Genomic DNA, 19,504 nt, shown 5'->3' with positions numbered 1-19,504 from the left:
CCATACAACCAACAGCTGTCAGTGATAAATCATAAGTACACTTTGGGATATAGCTTTCTAGATAATTCGCTTAGCATGTTAAATTCCTGAACTGGAATGGAGAGTAACGGCTCATGTTAGGTGTGCTAGCCTATCTTGTAGCAAACTCAGGGCTCTCTGCACTAAAGTTTTAGCATATAAACAATTAAATGTCATTTATCAACATCACTGCCGTTTATTTTATTTGAATTTGTTCTGTAATATACTGAATGCCATTTTGGCCTTACAGCCACCTTGTCTGAACTGGTATTTTATATTCAAGCCAGTAATCTAGCCAACACCTCAGGATGGGAAGAACACTCAAATACAAATTTCTTACCTGATTCCAGATGGAGAAGGTTGCTCTTCTGTGACCACTAAAAAAAGAACAATATACATCAGATGTCTATTTAGAACAGGCATCAGTAGTTGCTGTATCTCTAACAGTACAATACTATGTGCAAATAATGTAACATGCTGAAGTTATTACAACAACAACTTCATTCTTCTAACTACCTTTCCCATGAGGGGCAGGGGAGGTAACATGAAATAATAAAATATAATCACAAATAGGTTAAAAGCACATTAATTTTTTCATTCATTTATTTATACTGTCACAAACAAGATATAAAAATCAGACATAATAAAACATCACATAGTAACGTAAATCAATATAAACAATTCTACATTTTTTACCATACATCTGCCTGAATTGATTTAAATCTCGGGGGGGGGGGTAGTTCTTACTGGATGGATCTTCCTTCTATATTCCCACAGATTTTTCCTCAGGGTGTCCAGCCAATTTGGCACTGGGTTCTTGGCCTCAACCATAGGCCTGACAGAATAGTTCTGTCTTTCATGCCCTGTGGAACTGATTAAGGTCCAACGGGGCCCTGATCTTAGTTCCTAGAGCATTCCACCAGTTCCACAACATAACCCAGGGGAATGTACCGTCTAGTCACTGATGTGGGCCAGAATGGATTTTTTTCTACATAAACATATCCACTTCAAAAAATATATTGTTTCAGAAAAGCAACATAATTTCAGTCAGATTGGTCAAGTGAAAATCTGAAAGATGTTGGTGAGCACAGCTGTTTTGGTGTTTGTTTTCAAATTAAGAGTGTTAAATCCTTCTTTTAACCCCTCATATTGTTGAAGCTCACCTGCAACAAATTTGTGATCCACCTTTGGGTCCTAACCCACAATTAAAATGCAGTAGATTTTTAACTGTGGGTTAGGACCCAAAAGTGGACCACAAATTTGTTGCAGGTGAGCTTCAACAACAGGAGGGGAAGAAGGAAGAACAAAGGAAACTGGAAGAAGGCACTCAGTGGTAAGTTGGTCTCCATACAGTATGCAGAAACACCATGAAATTAGGCCCATTGCTCTGGAATGCTGTATCCTTAGAAATAAAAAATATACATGTACTAAAAATGGGTCATCTAGTCCAACCCCCTGCACTATGCAGGACACTCACATCCCAATCGCTCATCTACTGTAACCTGCCACCCCTTTGCCTTCACAGAATCAGCCTCTCCGTCAGATGGCTATCTAGCCTCTGTTTAAAAATTTCCAAAGATGGAGAACCCACCACCTCCTGAGGAAGCCTGTTCCATTGAAACCGCTCTATCAGGAACTTCTTCCAGATGTTTAGATGGAATTTCTTCTGAAGTAATTTCATCCCATTTGTTCTGGTCTGTCCCTCTGGGGTAAGAGAGAACAATTCTGCCCCATCCTCCATATGGCACCCTTTTAAATACTTGAAAATGGTTATCAAAACCCCTCTCAGTCGTCTCCTCTCTAGTCTAAACAGACCAAGCTCCCCCAACCTTTCTTCATATGTCTTGGTCTCCAAACCCCTCACCATCTTTGTTGCCCTCCTCCAGTCACGTTCCAGTTTGTCAAAATCCCATTTCAACTGGGGTGCCCAAAACTGAACACAGTATTCCAAGTGAGGCTGAACCAGAGCAGAGTAAAGCAGTACCATTACCTCTCTTGATCTGGACACGACACTCTATTTGATACAGCCACTGAGTCATACTGCTGACTCATGTTCAATGTATAGTCTACTAAGACTCCTAGATCCGTTTCGCACATGCTATTGCCAAGACAAGTCTCCCCCATCTTATACTGGTGTATTTGGTTTTCCCTACCTAAATGCAGAACTTTACATTTGTCCCTGATCTCAAGTTTCTTTTTTCCCCATCAGAGTTTGTTTCTGTTGCTTATGGCATATCTCCAATCTTATTTAACATCTTCATGCACCCTCTTACTCAATGTGGACTAATATGCAGACGACACCCAGCTCTTCCTCCTGATGGATGGAAACCCTGATTCTCCCTCTGAAGCCTTAGCCAGATGTCTGGAAGCTGTGGCAAGGTGGCTCAAGCAGAGCTGTCTGAAGCTCAACCCTTCAAAGATGGAGGTCCTATGGCTAGGCAGGAAGAGTCCAAGCAAGGAAGCACATTTGCCCAACCGGGATAGGGTGCGGCTATCAATGGCTCATGCTGCCAGAAACCTGGGCATGATCCTTGTTGCTTCCCTATCTATGGAGGTAAAGGTCACAAGTGTAGTGCAGCTGGCTTTCTACCATCTACGGCAAACCAAACTACTAGTGACCTACTTGACCCCAGAACACCTAGCCACAGTGATCCATGCGATAGTCACTTCTAGAATGGATTTCTGCAACTTGCTCCATGCAGACCTACCCTTAACCTTGATCTGGAAACTGCAACTGGTCTAGAATGCTGTGGTGAAGGTCCTCAGAGGAACACCATGGAGGTCTGTTCTCCAACAAATGCACTGGCTCCCAGTTGAATTCCAGATCAGACTCTGGGCCCAGAGTACCTTAGGGACCGCCTCACCAGCTATACCCCCCAAAGAGCTCTATGCTCCGCTACTTCCAACCAGCTGGTGATCCCTGGCCCTAACAAAGCATATCTGACCTCAACCAGTGCCAGATCCTCCTCTGTCCTTACCCCCATCTGGTGGAATGAGCTCCCAGAAGAGATCAGTTCCACAGGACCTGCAAAATAGAGTTCTACCAGGTGTTTGGTTGAGGTTGACTGAACCAACACCACCTAGTGGGTCTCCAGGACCCTTCCCCGTGAACTCTGAATTGACCAACCATGGGATAGTTAACAAGTCAATTTTGTTCAACCAGTTACTGAACCTAATGGAACCACGGTTTTGTCGATACTACTGTTGATTCAGCGTTATTATTGTTCAGTGTTCTCTCACATTCGATGTAAACCGTCCTGAGTTGCAGGGGAGGATACTATATAAATAAATTTTAAGTATTCTTCATATTTATGTTATTTTATTTATTTAGATTTCTATACCGCCCTTCCCAATGGCTCTGGGTGGTTGACATTAAACATTGTGGAATACTTACATGGAATATTATAATAATACAATAAATAACAATCCTTATCCATGGTTCCTCTATATATTTGTGAAACAGCCTGGGGGGTGGAACGTGTCCGGCTGTCCAAGTTGGAATAGGATCAATCAGGGTGCAGCCAGCAATGCTAGCTGGCATCTGATTGGCCCTGCCCCTACAGCTACCACCCTCTCTCTCTGGACACTAGCCACTTCCCTCTCAGACACGCCAGAGACAGAGACACACAGAGCCCTGCCAGACCGAACACAAGCCCTCATTTCCTCCTATCACTCCTGCTGCGAGAAAGGCAGAGAGAGCTGCCCCAAACTGCACACCAGCCTTCCTTCCATCCTACAAACCAGCCCTAATTACCTGCTATGCCTTCTGTTGAGAGACATGCAGAGAGAGAGAGAGAGAGAGAGAGAGAGAGAGAGCTGCACCTCCCTGGGCCCTAGCATCCATTGAATTCCTGCTTGCAAAGGGCTTTCTTGCTAGTCATAAGATAACATGGCATAACATAATCTTGGCGCCGCGGACTAAATAAAGCGGTAAGGGGTTCTGGGGCGGGATGTGTCCGGGATGAGGAAGGGTCCGGATTGGACCCTTCCTCCGAACAGACAATCGGAGGGACCAATCGGCAGGCGCGAAGTGAAGCACCTGCCGATTGGTCCCTCCGATTGCCAGCCCCGAGCAAATGCGAGCCGCGCACAGCGCGGCTTGCAGTTGCTCCTTTGCCGGTGGCCTGACGCTGCCGCCAACACTTGCCCCCCCCCGCCTTACTCTTAACGCGAAGCAAAGCCACCGCTACCGTCCGCTGTATCCAAGGTACAGCGGGCTATATTACTAGTCATAACATAATATGAAAACCAGAACAATGTTTTTCACAGTTGAAGTGATTTTTAACAGAACAATCCCTGGGCAGGTCAAGATTTGTCAGTCATGGAAGGGTATTGGGGGGGGGGGGGAGGGACAAGCAGATGTCTGAGTTGGTTGGCCTCACGCAAATGCCTGGTGGAGGAGCTCCCTTTTACAGGCCTTGCAGAATTGTGGAAGTTCGGGCAGGGCCCTGATCTCTTCAGGGAGCTCATTCCACCAGGTGGGGGCCAGGACTGAAAAGGCTCTGGTCCTTGTTGAGGCCTGACGTGCTTCTTTGGGGCCAGGGATCTGCAGCCAGTTGGAGGTGGTGGAGTATAAGGCTCTTCTGGGGGTATAGGCAGGGAGGCGGTTTCTCAGATACACTGGGCCCAGACTGCATATGGCCTTGAAGGTGATTACCTTCTTAATCTGGAATTCAACTTAATCTGGAATTCAACTGGGAGCCAGCCAAGTTGTTGGAGTTCCAGCCGGATGTGGGATCTCCATGTTGTCCGAGTGAGAATCCTGGCCACAGCATTCTGCACTAATTGTAGTTTCCAGACCAAGTATAAGGGTAGGCCTGCGTACAGCGAGTTGCAGAAGTCCAGTCTAGAGGTGACCTTTGCATGGATCACTGGGGCTAGATGTCCGGGGCCAGGTAGGGCACTAGTAGCTTGGCGGAGGCGGTAAAATGCCAGCCATGCTACCTTTGTGACCTGGCCTTCCATTGTAAGGGAAGTGTCCAGGATCACACCCAAGTTCCAGGCGGAGTGAGTCACTGAGTGCTGCACACCGTCCAGGATGGGTAGGCGTGCTTCCTCATTTCACCCCTTCCTATCCGGCCACAGGACCTCCATGTTTGCAGGACTGAGCTTGTTGATCTATTTCATCACTGCTTCCAGGCATCTGGTTAAGGATTCTGAGGGAGAGTCAGGGCGGTCATCCATCAGGAGGAAGAGCTGGGTGTCATCCGCATATTGGTGATGACCCATCCCAAACCTCCGCACCAGCTGAGCCAGAGGGCACATAAATATGTTAAATAAGATAGAAGGGAGGACAGCTCCTTGTGGGACTCCACATGTGAGCTGATGACGGTTAGATACTCTTTCTCCTATAGCTACCCTCTGTCCGTGTCCCCGGAGGAAGGAAATCAGCCATTTAAAGGCTGTTCCCCATATCCCGGTGACGGCTAGGCGGTGAGCTAGAAGCTCATGATCAACTGTGTTAAACGCTGCTGACAGATCTAGTAGTATGAGCAGCACTGATCTGCCTCAGTCTAGCTGGCATTGGAGGTCATCCATCAGGGTGACTAGCACTGTCTTCACCCCATGGCCAGGCCAGAAGGCTGACTGAAATGGGTCAAGGGCTGGTTTCTTTAAGGAATGCTGGTATTTGGCCCACAGCAGCCCTTTCAACCAACTTCCCCAGAAACACTAGATGCGAAACGGGGCGGTAGTTGACAGGCTGCTGTGGAGCCAAGGATCGTTTTTTGAGCAACGGGCATACCACTGACTCTTTTAATCCCTTCGGGAATTCTCCTGTTGAGAGGAAGAGATTGATTATTTCCCGGAAGGGGGTTCCTATTCTTATGTCTGATGTTTTCTGGAACCACAATGGACATGGGTCTAGTGCAGCAGTCCCCAAACATTTTATCACCGGTCAACGCTTGACAATTTTACTGAGGCCCGGGGGGGTAGACTTTTGCTGAGGGATGTCGGTGCTGCCTGAGCCCCTGCTCCACTTGCTTTCCCACCGTCGCCCCTGACTTCCTGCTGCCCACTGGGCGACGCTGCTAGCAGCAGCTGTGCAGCGCTATGCTGAGGGGGAGCCCCAGCCATGGAGAGCACCAAAGGTGAGTGCGCGGCAGAGTAGCAGGGCAGCCCCCAAGGCAGCACCCAGGGAGGAGGAGCCAGGGCCCTGATCAACAGACCGATCCTAGTCCCCAGACCGGGGGTTGGGGACCTCTGGTCTAGTGGACAAGTGGTTGGCCTCGTTGCTGCTAGCATCCTGACCACTTCACCTAGTGAGAGTAGTCTGAAGTGATTCTGGAGTTTTCTCCAAAGACGGCCAAGGAGCCTCAGTTCGCTTTCTGTATCCAAAGTTGAGGGAAAGTCGTGGTGGAGAGTCGAGATTTTGTCTGCAAAGTGACTCGCAAATGCTTCACAGCTGATGTCCAATTGGCTATTGTTTTGGCGCCCTTCATTGAGGGCGGTGAGGGATCGAACTACCCTGAAAAACTGTGGTCGGGACGTGAGTGCGCAGACATGATGCAAGTAGAGTACAAGTTGCGTTTCACTGACTTCACCACCATTTCATAGGCTCTTAACTGCATTATAAGATGTTCTCGATTATTCGTCACGAATCTTCCTCCAAACTCGCTATAGTCGACTTAGATTCTGTTTCTTCCTGCGGAGCATTCTGTCATGCCAGTCGCTGACCAGTCCATCTAGAGAGAAGTGCTGGGAGGCATTGGGTTCTGCAGAGCATTCAGGAATCCGACTGGATCCATAAGTCTCCGCAGGCGAGCTGGAATGTGCTCGGGGCGCAGCTGAGCGGGAGGTGGCAACCTAAGCCGAGTCTTCAGGTTATAGTGGTCCTACCATGGCACAACAGTAGCCATAACCATGCTCAACCCCGTGCCAAACTCAGGTCCAGAGTGTGGCCTGCCTGGTGGGTAGGGCCAACAATACATTGCAAGAGCCCTAGTATCACCATGGCTGACACCATGTCCAACCCATTGCCAGAGGACAGCAGCTCAGCATGAACAACAAAGTCCCCCAGAATTAATAGTCTAGGGATCTGTAACGTCCAGGTAGCAGCTGCCTCTAGTGGGGTGGGCAAGGGCATCTCTAAGTGCATTGGGCCCTAAGTAAGCCCTAAGGGGGAGGAGAAAGAGTGGGCTCTGTCTGGGATAAAAACTTGGAGGGCCCAATCAGGAGCCGCAAAGTGTCACTCCAGGGCCAAGCAGCCAATGGGGAGCCGCAGGAAGCGCGGCTCCCCATTGGCTGCTTTGGCCCAGCCTTAGAATCATAGAATCATAGAATCATAGAGTTGGAAGGGGCCATACAGGCCATCTAGTCCAACCCCCTGCTCAACGCAGGATTAGCCCTAAGCATCCTAAAGCATCCAAGAAAAGTGTGTATCCAACCTTTGCTTGAAGACTGCCAGTGAGGGGGAGCTCACCACCTCCTTAGGCAGCCTATTCCACTGCTGAACTACTCTGACTGTGAAAAACTTTTTCCTGATATCTAGCCTATATCGTTGTACTTGAAGTTTAAACCCATTACTGCGTGTCCTTTCCTCTGCAGCCAGCAGAAACAGCATCCTGCCCTCCTCCAAGTGACAACCTTTCAAATACTTAAAGAGGGCTATCATGTCCCCTCTCAACCTCCTTTTCTCCAGGCTGAACATTCCCAAGTCCCTCAACCTATCTTCATAGGGCTTGGTCCCTTGGCCCCAGATCATCTTCGTCGCTCTCCTCTGTACCCTTTCAATTTTATCGATGTCCTTCTTGAAGTGAGGCCTCCAGAACTGCACACAGTACTCCAGGTGTGGTCTGACCAGTGCCGTATACAATGGGACTATGACATCTTGTGATTTTGATGTGATGCCTCTGTTGATACAGCCCAAAATGGCATTTGCCTTTTTTACCGCTGCATCACACTGCCTGCTCATGTTTAGTTTACAATCCACAAGTACCCCAAGGTCTCGTTCACACACAGTGCTACCTAGAAGCGTATCCCCCATCCAGTAGGCATGCTTTTCATTTTTCTGACCCAGATGCAGAACTTTACACTTATCTTTATTAAATTGCATCTTGTTCTCATTTGCCCATTTTTCCATTGTGTTCAGATCTCGTTGAACTCTGTCTCTATCTTCCGGAGTATTTGCCAGTCCTCCCAATTTGGTGTCATCTGCAAACTTGATGAGTAGTCCCTCCACCCCCTCATCTAGATCATTAATAAATATGTTAAAAAGTACCGGGCCGAGCACCGAACCCTGAGGTACCCCGCTACTCACCTCTCTCCAGTCTGATGAAACACCATTGACAACAACTCTTTGAGTGCGGTTCTCTAACCAATTCCCTATCCACCTAACGATCTGAAAATCCAGATTGCAGTCCTTCAACTTATCCATCAGAACATCATGGGGAACCTTGTCAAAAGCTTTACTAAAATCCAAGTAAATGACATCAACCAAATTTCCCCGATCCAGCAAACCTGTTACTTGGTCAAAAAAGGAAACTAGGTTGGTCTGGCAGGACCTGTTGGAGACAAATCCATGCTGACTTCCTTGGATCACCAAATTGTCCTCCAGATGTTTGCAGATCGCTCCCTTTAATATCTGCTCCATTATCTTCCCCACAACAGAGGTCAGACTCACTGGTCTGTAGTTTCCCGGGTCATCCTTCCTCCCTTTTTTGAAGATCGGAATAACGTTTGCTCTTTTCCAGTCCTCCAGGACATCTCCAGTCCTTAAAGAGGTTCCGAAGATGATGGACAAGGGCTGTGCAAGTTCTCTGGAAAGTTCTTTGAGTACTCTCGGGTGCATTTCATCTGGACCAGGGGATTTGAACTCATCCAGTGCAGCTAAATGCCTCTCGACAACCTCTCTATCCATGTTAACCTGCCACCCAGACACTGTCCTTTGGCTACAGCCATCTCTAGACGTGCCTAAACACTTTGACCTGTGGGAAAAAACAGATGTAAAATAGGCACTAAGCCTTTCTGCTTTCTCTGCATCTTTCGTTAGAGTTTGTCCATCCGCACCCAACAGCGGGCCTATTGCCTCCTTTACTTTACGTTTGCTCCTCACGTAACTGAAAAATCTTTTCTTATTACAGTGGGCTTCCCTGGCCAATCTTAGCTCACTCTCAGCTTTGGCCTTTCTGATGATTGATCTACAGTGCCTAGTAACCTGTAGGTACTCTTCTTTAGAGCTCTGTCCTTCCCTCCATTTCCTGAACATTTTCCTTTTCTTTCTTAGTTCTTCTTGAAGTTCTCTGTTCATCCAAATAGGCTTCTTAGAGCTCCTGCAGTGTTTTCGTATTTCTGGAATAGTCATTGATTGAGCATGCAATAGCTCTTGTTTGAGTAGCGCCCACCCTTCACATGCTCCCTTCCCTTCCAGCATTCTCGTCCATGGTATGACACTCATCATGTCTCTGAGTTTATTAAAGTTTGCCCTACGAAAATCCAACATCCGCGTCTGGCTACAAGCTTCCTTGGCTCCCCATCTCAAAAGGAATTCTATGAGGACATGGTCACTTCCCCCTAGGGTCCCCACCTCCTTCACCTCATCCACCAACTCTTGCCTGTTGGTCAGTATTAAGTCCAGTATGGCTGAACCTCTTGTGGGTTCATCTACCATTTGATAAATGAAATTGTCAGCAAGGCAGGTCAGAAACTTGCATGACTGAGGACGCTTCGCAGAGTTTGTTTCCCAGCACACATCTGGGAAATTGAAGTCACCCATGATGACAAGGTCCTGCCGTTTGGATATTTTCTCAAGCTGCTCACAAAGTGCAGCATCCACATCCTCTCGTTGGTCAGGCGGTCGGTAGCAGACACCAACCACCACACTGTTTGTTTTCCCCTCGCTTATTTTCACCCAGATGCTTTCCACTGTAGATATGCTCTCCTTCACTAGAATTTCCTGACAGGTAAGCCCTTTCTTCACATACAGTGCCAGTCCTCCACCTCTTCGATCTATTCTGTTTTTTCTGAACAGTTCATATCCATCCACCATTACATTCCAGTCATGAGAATCATTCCACCAAGTTTCTGTGATGCCTACTAGATCATACTTTTCCATCAGCATGAGAAGTTCCAGCTCTTCCTTTTTATTGCCCATGCTTTGGGCGTTAGTATAAAGACATCTGAATCCTTTTACTTTTGGTTCCCTATGAGCTGGCCTTGCCGGTTGGGCTGCCTCCGATAGTTTTCCTTCCATACACACCCTATGTTGATTGTCTCCTTCCCCTAGTGGCTTTAGTTTAAAGCTCTCCTGATGAATCTCCCCAGGTTCCTGCCAAACACATTCTTCCCCAGTTTCGATAAGTGCAGTCCATCAGGTGCTAGTAGGCCTTCCTCAAGAAAGCCTATCCCATGGTCCCAGAAACCAAATCTCTCCTGCCGGCACCAACTACGCAGCCAGTGATTCACCTCCATTATCTTCCTCTCCCGACGCATTCCTCTTCCCTTGACAGGCAAGATTGAAGAGAATACCACTTGTGCCCCCATTTGCTTGAGCTTCCTCCCCAGATCTTGATAGTCTTTTTTAATAGGAGCGATGGTATTCAGGGACATGTCATTTGTTCCCACATGGACCATCACAAATGGGTAGCGATCCGTAGATTTGAGGAGTTTTGGCAGCCTTTCTGAAACATCTTTAATTTTCGCCCCTGGCAAGCAACACACCTCTCGGGTTAGGGGGTCAGGCCCAGCCACATGGCGATCCATTCCTCTTAGCAGGGAGTCTCCAATTACCAGTACTCTCCTTTTTTTTTTCTTCTCAACTCCATTTCCTTCTGTCCCCGTGGCCTCTTCCCTTTGTCTTAGAGTTTGTTTTGGGACCTCTTCCCTTGTTGACCCTTGCACCTCCTCTGCAAGGGCCTGAAATCTATTCTGGAGCTCCAAAGGCCCCGAGAACTGTCTCGTCCTTCGCCGTTCAGTCTTTTTCCGAACTGCCTGCAGAGGCTCCCTATTGTGGTCAATCTCCTTGTCCTCTTCAGGACTGGTTGTATTCTCTTTATTCCATGTTGCAGAGCTCTGGACTACGAACTCCTCCCCTTTTTTACTTTGGGTCAGAGTAATAATTCTGTTTTCTAGTGCCCTAATCTTTTCCTCCAAAAGTCTTACCAGCTTACACTTGGGGCAGCTGTAGTCCATCTTGTCTTCTGGGAGGAAGGCAATCATGTCACACTCACTGCAGATGATGGGATGAGTGTCCCGGAGGTCCATTGTAATGTCTAGGCAGTGGAAGTACTAGGGAAATATAATCTACTGATATAATCTACTGATTCTAATTGCTCGGCCAAGAGCCCTTTGTCTCGCGCCAAAGGCTCGCGCCTCTGGTGAGGAGTAGCCCTTTTTAATCCTCCCAACAATTACCCAGCAATCACCTCACCCAGGCAGAACAATAGCCTCACCTGGTCAGCAGCAACTCTCCCCAGTAGCTCTCTCCACGTGCTCTCAGTTGTCTGAGCTCTGCCTCTGGTGAGGAGTAGCCCTTTTTAAGCCTCCCAACAATTACCCAGCAATCACCTCACCCAGGCAGAACAATAGCCTCACCTGGTCAGCAGCAACTCTCCCCAGTAGCTCTCTCCACGTGCTCTCAGTTGTCTGAGCCTTGCTTTGCCCTGCCCCCCCATCTCCCTGCCACCACTTCCCCGCACCCACAGACACACACACACACACACACACAAAACCCTCTGGCCTCCCCGCCGCCACTTCCCAGAGACCACACACACGCACACACACACGCACAAAACCCCCTGGCGGCCCCCCATTCGCCCCGCCGTGGGTTTCCTGCCTCCACAGACACGCTCTCCAACCCCTTCCCCCAGCCCACACATCCACTCCTCTCTTCCCCTCTTCCCTCACCACCTCCCTCCCGATTCGCTCCCCCGCGATTTCCACCAACTTTCACACACTCCCGTCCCCTCCCCTTTCACCTACCTCTCTGCCTGCCTTCCTTTCTTCCTTATTACTTCCTGACTTCCTCGCCCCCACCCCACAACCACGCACTCTACCCCCCTTCCCCTCCCGATTCGCCCCCCCACGATTCCCCCCTTCACACATACCCCTGTCCCCTTCCATTTCACCTACCTCTCTGCCTTCCTTCCTTCCTTCTTACTTCCTGACTTCCTCTCTTTCTCCATCTCCTTCCTGTCTCTCCCTCTCACTTGCTTCCTGCCTCTCTCCTTTACTTCCTTTCTTTCTCCCTTCTACCCATCCCTTCAGCCACCCCTTGCCCTTTTTTCTCCCTCCCATTCCTCCTTTTCTCCTCTTCCTTTCCCACAGTCTGCCTTCCTCTCCGCTGTATTTCTTCGACAGCAGGCTTATTTTCTAGTACACTTTATATTATGGCAATGACAATTCCAAATCTTTCATTTCCAAGCAGTTTAATGGAAGACATACCAAATTCTAGCTGGTCTGTGTTTGGTTCTGACTTGCAGATGAGCTGCAGGGATCCAGTCTTGGATCTAGAACTGCGTGAATTCTCTGCTTCACACTGGTAAACTGCAGTTGCCCTGCCGCTACGCCAGCCTCGGGTGGGCCTGGCTGTACTGACTGGGATACCAGCAGCAATGATATTTGTGACTTCTTCCTCCTCTGTTTCTTCTTTGGGATCTGTGATATAAACACATGAAGACACAGAAACACATATATCTAGATCAAGAAGAGAAGCTCTCTCTACTTTTAGGATTACTGAATTGAAAACTACCAACAAAAATCTATTCCCTCCTGCTAACTCTCAGCAGGTAGAGACTCTTAATCAGGCCAAAAAGATCACAGATGAAAATGGTTGATTCCAGAGGTAAATAGGAAAAAAACAGCGATTTGGATTTGTTTGTATTCACTTGAGATTGAATTGCATGGGAAACATTTTGCATAGAATAAATATGTCCACATTAAGAGAATAATGGGCAAATAGATAATCAATTGCTGACAGCAGTTAGCTGAGACCTTGCCCTTTTCTCCCCCGTTTCACAAATATATAGAGGAACTTCTCAAACTTCCTGAGGCATCATGTTTCCCATGCAAGTCAATACAAAATGTTTCCCATCCAATTCAATCTCTGGTGAATAGAAAGAAATCCAAATGGCTGTTTTTTTCCCTATTTATTTCTGGAATCTGTTAACCACTGTCATTATGCTGTATGTTAATTTACTCTCACACTTTGCCTATAAGTATGAACTGATTACTTCCATTCCATGACATTGTATCTGAGGAATTGTGCGAGCACACGAAAGCTCATACCTTAAAAAAAAACTTAGTTGGTCTTAAAGATGCCACTGGACTCTAAATTTGTTCTGCCATGGAATATGTGCATTTTAAAACTTCTTGTTTAAAAGTTAGGAATAAAAAACATTGACAAATCAATATTTACACATCCCTCAATGCTATACCTGGCAGAAAATTTGTCTTTATATAGGCTTCAAATCCTTCTAAAAAAGAAATACAATATAGACACAGAAAATTCTTCAAGATGGAAATAACTTTCCTACAGTGAAGTTACATTCTTCTCAATAATTGAAGTCAACAGGCTTAAGGGCTGTAACTTTGCTTAGGATTTCACTACAAACAAACCTAAATTTAGCTATTAGACCCTGTTCTCCTTTAAGTCCAAGGTAAAGCAGAACAGAAAATCGGGGGGGGGGGGGCAGCACTGCAACAGAACGGAGATACTAGGCTCCATTTTAGATATGCCAGATTTCAAGACTTCTTAATACAACAAACCACATTTTAATAGAATCTTGAAGGTAGAAGCAAGCAAGTAGTCGGAGATAATGGGACTACTAGACGGCAAAAGTTCTAAGAAAACAGAAAAGGAAGAAATTCAAAATGAAAAAAAGCAGATGGAGTTCTTTGTTTTGGATTTATGTTATGATGTGCCACATCTTCTGTATCTAAATGTATATTGTTTACATCTAATATTAGTAACAAAATTCATCATAAACATAATTGGCAAATCAAGCAACAGAAAAATCAAACAGCCAATCAAACTGACTGGCAGTATGTTGTTCGTACCAAGTTAGCCAAATTGGGCCATGGAATACAATACCACTGGATGTTTTAGATGAATTATGGTACAAATGGTTGGTACCATAGGATGGTACAAATTCACAGATCTATTAGCAGCAATTAGATACTACAGATGTCAAATTAGGAAAACATTTAAATGTTACCTTTCACAACAGCTTTTTCCAGGTACCTGAAATAAACATTTAAAACAAGTGGTGAATTTCTGCTATAACCATTGAAAACTCGATATCCTGAAAGGAAATAATCATTTAGAGCGGTGGTTCTCCACCTTCCTAATACCGCAACCCTTTAATACAGTTCCTCATGTTGTGGTGACCCCCAACCATAAAATTATGCAAGTGTTTTTTCACAGAAATTAAACCAAAACTGATTTTATATAACACGATTGTATATAAATTGTTTTCCCCCGGGGTATTTCAGTTCAGTCTCTTGTCCCACCATGCTGATCCTGCGCTTTTCCGCTGCTCCAGACAGACGAACGCACTATCTCCATCAGTCCCGAAAGGCTGTTGTGTGGATGGCGCACCCTGACCAAGCTGCTTGCCCTGCCGTGACCCCTGTGAGAGGGTTGTACAAACCCCAAAGAGGTCCTGACCCCCAGGTTGAGAACCATTGATTTAGAGTCCTGTAACTGCTTCAGTAAAACTCAGGTTCCTTCCTGAAAAATATTGTCATAAGTCAAATATAAAGCTCTTATCACAAGTGCTTATCAAAGTGGTTTAGGAAAAATTTATTGACTCCAAGAGAGGAAATCTCATGATTATAAGCATTGATAAATATCCCAGAATTCAACAGCTCTTTCCTGTTCTTATATATTTTCTCCCACTAGCTCCTGTTTAACTTCTGTCAAAGCATGTAATGCCAATCAAGCATATCAGGGTGATTAGGGCAATGTTTGAAAAACATAATTTTTAATCCAGTTTAGCAAACAAGAAATCATCATCTCTAATATCCCACCCTCAGATAGCTTTCCCCATATAATAAGTAAAGCATTTTTACAGAAAAGCTTGTCCTACTTGTTAATTTTTATGCATAAAGCATGACAACCCTACTGCAGAAACAAACAAATTACTTAGGATTTGGATCCCATTCTGTTAAATTTTGATAACATTCATGTCAACTGTATGCATGTTTACTTGGAAGCAAATCCTACAACTCTGTAGAATAAGCATGCACATGAAAGCTTATATATACAGTATAAAGCAGTGGTCCCCAACCTTTTTATCACCAGGGAACGGCCGGGGGGGGGAGGGGTAGTCTTTTGCTGAGGGACATTGCCGCTGCCCCCTGAGTCCCTCCTCTGCTTGCTTTCCCACTGGTGCCCCTGACTTCCCGCCCGCCTGCTGGGGGGCGCTGCCAGCAGCAGCTGCGCAGTGCCATGCCGAGAGGGAGCCCCAGCCATGGCAGCCGCCGAAGAGCACCAAAGGTGAGCTGGTGGCAGAGTGGCAGGGCAGCCCCCAAGGCAGCAGCCGGGGAGGAGGATGAGGAGGAGCTGCGGCCTGGTACCAACTGATACATGGACCGGTATCGGACCGGGGGTTGGGGACCACTGGTATAAAGCATTGCCGATCTTAAAGGTTCCACTGGAAAACTTTGTTATGCTGCTTCTGAACACAGCTACCCCCTGAATCTACACTGCCTTTAGTTTTTATCATTTATTTCTAGCTCTCCTTCTAGTCTTATATTTTTTAAATTCTGTATTATTTTCTGACTAGCAAGAAATCCCATTGCAAGAAAGAATACAATGGGCGTTAGGACCCGGGGAACACCGAGAGTGCAGATCTCTGTGCATGTGTGTCTCTCTCACCCTCTCTTGGTGTGCCTTGCTGTAGACTAGCGATCCCCAACCTGTGGGCGGCGGACCACATGTGGTCCTTCGACTAATTGGAGGTGGGCCACGAAGGACGCCTTCTCCCCCCCCCCCCAGCCCTTTACAACACACTTAATTGTTGTGGCGTGTCTGTATCTTATTTTGAAGGGATGTTTAAACATTACCATAGCGATCAGAGAGTGCTAGGGCTGTGGTTGAGAGTAGAGGAGTAAACTTCCCCCCCCTCCCACCGGGCCTCAGTAAAAGGTCTCCGGTGATAAAAAGATTGAGGACCACTGCTGTAGACAGCATAGTAGATAATTAGGAGAGAAGGAGGGCTGGTGTGCAGTTTGGGGCCAGCTCTCTCTCTCTGTCGCAGCAGGGGCATCTCTCTCTGTCAGCAGCTTGGGGCAGCTCCCTCTGTGTCTATCTGTGCCTCCCTCGCAGCAGGAAGGATAGGAGGGAATGAGGGCTTGTGTTCGGTCTGGCAGGGCTCTGTGTGTCTCTCTCTCCCTGTGGTGCATCTGAGAGGAACTTGGCTAGCGTCCAGGGAGGTAGGGCGGGAGCTGCAGGGGCAGGGCCAATCTGATTGGCCCTATTCCAACTTGGACAGCCAGACACACTCCACCCCCAAGGCTGTTTCACAAATATAGAGGAACCATAGTCTATTACAGTTTACTGGGTGTTCTATGCTATCACAAAGCATTATTTTCATACGTTATAACTTGTCTACAGTGTCAGTGAGAAGAGCGGGCTATAAATAAATAGTTCTTCAGCCACAGAACAATACTGGAATAATAGTCCAAGGCTACAGTTTTTTTGAACACCTTCAGATGCTAACTATGGTGTGATTTTTCCCTCCCCCTCCCACAAAAAACCCCATTTCAGTGAGAACATGGAAGGACCTCCTTAGAGGGGGAGAATACAAAGCCAATGGGCACCTGTAACGTTGCGAGACATTTCACCCAAGAAAGGTGAGAAGCAGCAGGAAAATTCGGAGCAGCGTGTACTGGGGGAAAGCAATAAAGCAAATGCTGCTGCATTCACACACACACACACACCCACACACTGCTTGTGAGCTTCCCAGGTGTAGCTAGCTGCCCATGAAAGTAAAGAGCCCTATCCGAGACGGACTTCGGTCTGCCCTGCGATGGCGGCCATCGCGCCACCGTGCTACCCGCTCGGGTCAAAGCGTCACGGTCAGGCCACCGGGGAGAAAAGCAGCGAGCGAGAGAGCGCCCGCCCGCTCGCCCAGCCCCCCCTCCCCTCCCCTCCCCTCCCCTCCCCTCCGACGGATACTCACGCGCCGCGCGGAGTCGCCTTCCTGCAGGCAGCGCCAAGCGGAGTGGCGGTTGGCGGCGGTTCGGCTTCCGCTCCGGGCGGCAGTTCCTCGGGCTCTCGGTTCTGCCGGGCGGCAGGGCTGCTGCGGCGCCGGCGGGGGTACTCGGCTTTCCTCCGTCGTGAGGCGGCAGCGGCGGCGGCGGCTGCCGCGGCAGCGGCCCGGCCCCGCTCCCGGCCCCCCCGGAGCACCCGACTGCCGCCAGACTCCTCCTCTTGCTCGGCGGTGACACTGGAAGGGGGCGGGGGACGCCGGCGGCCGCTGGGAGGCGGGGTGCGCTCCTCTTCCCCGTCCGGCTGCTGCGGCGGCGGCTCTTCTTGCTGCGTCTCCGGCTGTTCGGACGCTCCCGGCATCGGCGCAGCTGGCGGAGGGGGCCCCGACAACGGCTCCCCCTCCTGCTCCTGACAGCAGCGCCGACCGCTCACCCCGCCTCTGTTCGGAAGCCTCCTCCCCTCCGTGGGAACCAGCCCAATGAAGAACAAGGTCAGAGTTCACGCCGGACGCAAGATCCTCCTCCGTCAACCAATCAGGAGACGAGATGCAGGACCTGGCCCACCTACCCTGCTCCCAAACTGGCCAATTAGAGCAATAAGCCGGGCTGGCTCGCTACGGGCCAATCAACTGGCGAGTCACGTCGGGAACGCGCGCGCCGAGTCAGAATCCTGGCCGTGGCGCGCGCTTCCCACAAGTGAGCAGTTTAACTGTTATACCTGCGCCAGGTGGTGTCCGTCTCCCCGCGTGCCGAGTCTGCCGTTGGGAAGACGTCGCCAGCCGGCACTGTTCTTAGGACACGGATGGTCCTGTCGTCGTTCCCCTCCTCCCTTGGTTTGGGCTGGTCTGGAATCCACAAGCCTCCGTTTTCAAGAACCGAAACAAAATGGAAGCCTGTACCTTTGGAAAGCCTGTTTTCTGGTTTTCACCTCGTCTTCGTTTTTCGAAGTTCCATGTTTGGGGAGATTTAAAAAAAAAACACTGTAGCTTCTCCTTTAAGAAAAAAGCACGATCGTATGGCGGGTGATAGTCGGTGACAAAATGGCGTCTGACGATAGGAGGCGGGACTTGTGAAAGACTCGCCCGTTTCCGCTCTTGGGCTTGGAACTGCGCATGTGCGCATCGTTGGGTTGTGGGAATTAGGGTTTTTAATATACTCCAGCCGTTCAGTCGAGTCCGACTCTTGCTATGCCTCTGTAATGATGGTAACTGGTAAGAACTACGGAGGAGGACAAACGTGTGCGTGCTAAGTGTAGTCAAGACGCTTCGGATTTGTGGCAACCCCATGAATTAATGAGTTAACCACATCTAAAACGTCCTATCGTTAACAGCCTTGCTCAGACCTGGCGAACTGAGACCGGACTTCTTTAAGTCAATCCATTTCGTGTTGAAGTCGTCTTCTGCTGACTTTAACATTTCTTTGACTCTCTTCCTCTGATAATGTAACCAAAGTATGATAACCTCAGTCGTTTTAGGTTCTAGGGAGAAGTCAGGCTTTATTTCATCTAGAGCTCTTATTTGTCTTCTGGATGGTCCACCATATCCATAAATCTCACATCCAGTAACCAAATTTCAGAAGAATCTACTTTCTTCCTGTCAGCATTCTTTGGCCAACTTTCACACCCATACATGGTAATTGGGAATACTATGGTGTGAATTAGCCTAAAATTGGCTACCAGTATCATTTCCTTACACTTAAGAATCTTTTCTAGCTCCATTCATGTTTGCTCTCCAGTCTCCTGATTTCTTGCTTTTGGTAGATTAATGGAGCCAGGGAATAGAAAATCTTGAACAATTATAATTTCTTCATTAGCATAGTGTAGAAACTTATGTTCTTTGTAGTGCTTTGAAGTAACCCTGTCTTCTACAAAAAAAGACACATGGAAAGTTAGATTGTCATTTAATTTATTCCCAGCAGAGATTCCTATTCCTGACAGGGCTTGTGTGTTTGTCAAATGCCTCTTGAACAAGCAGAAATATATGGAGATTTAGTGATGAGAGTTTCTACCAGATGTCAAAATTAAAAAAAAAACAGGAATATCAGTTATGCTGAAGTGCTTGAAAAGCATAATATATACCTAAAAGTAACAAGCAAAAAACTACAAAGGTTAACAGGTATAGGAAGGGGGGGTTCCTATGCCATGCAATTGTTAAATATTTAAGGAACTCAAGAGTGATGTGGGTGGTTTTCCTTCCTGTGACTGAGTCAGCTTCATGACAAAGTGGGGATTATTTGGACTGAGAAGACACAGGAGCATTGACTTCCCCAAACATTTCTTTATAAACAAAGTTCAGACACAAAGTGCCTATTTTGTACTGTCTGCCGCCTCTTTCCCCAC

At 47.7% G+C, this 19,504-nt stretch overlaps 1 protein-coding gene across 2 annotated transcripts in view; it reads right to left on the bottom strand.

The window, feature by feature from the left end:
* ZFP91 (ZFP91 zinc finger protein, atypical E3 ubiquitin ligase) overlaps nt 1-18,214 on the bottom strand; it is a 31,411-nt gene extending 13,197 nt beyond the window's left edge. The window contains exons 1-4 of one of the 2 annotated variants that reach the window (XM_077321036.1): nt 17,139-18,214; nt 14,169-14,194; nt 12,397-12,609; nt 359-395 (exon numbers count right to left, since the gene is read on the bottom strand). In XM_077321036.1, coding sequence (XP_077177151.1) covers nt 359-395; nt 12,397-12,609; nt 14,169-14,194; nt 17,139-17,527 — 665 coding nt within the window. In that variant the 5' untranslated portion in view covers nt 17,528-18,214. The remainder of the gene's footprint in view (nt 1-358; nt 396-12,396; nt 12,610-14,168; nt 14,195-17,138) is intronic. The other variant, XM_077321037.1, reaches the window with a different exon arrangement.
* Between the last annotated feature and the right edge of the window lie 1,290 nt (nt 18,215-19,504).

This window comes from Paroedura picta, chromosome 2 (genome assembly GCF_049243985.1).
Source record: "Paroedura picta isolate Pp20150507F chromosome 2, Ppicta_v3.0, whole genome shotgun sequence".
NCBI classification, from domain to species: domain Eukaryota; kingdom Metazoa; phylum Chordata; class Lepidosauria; order Squamata; family Gekkonidae; genus Paroedura; species Paroedura picta.
Note: the sequence above shows the minus strand (reverse complement) of the source record. Positions and strands in the feature narration are given on the sequence as shown.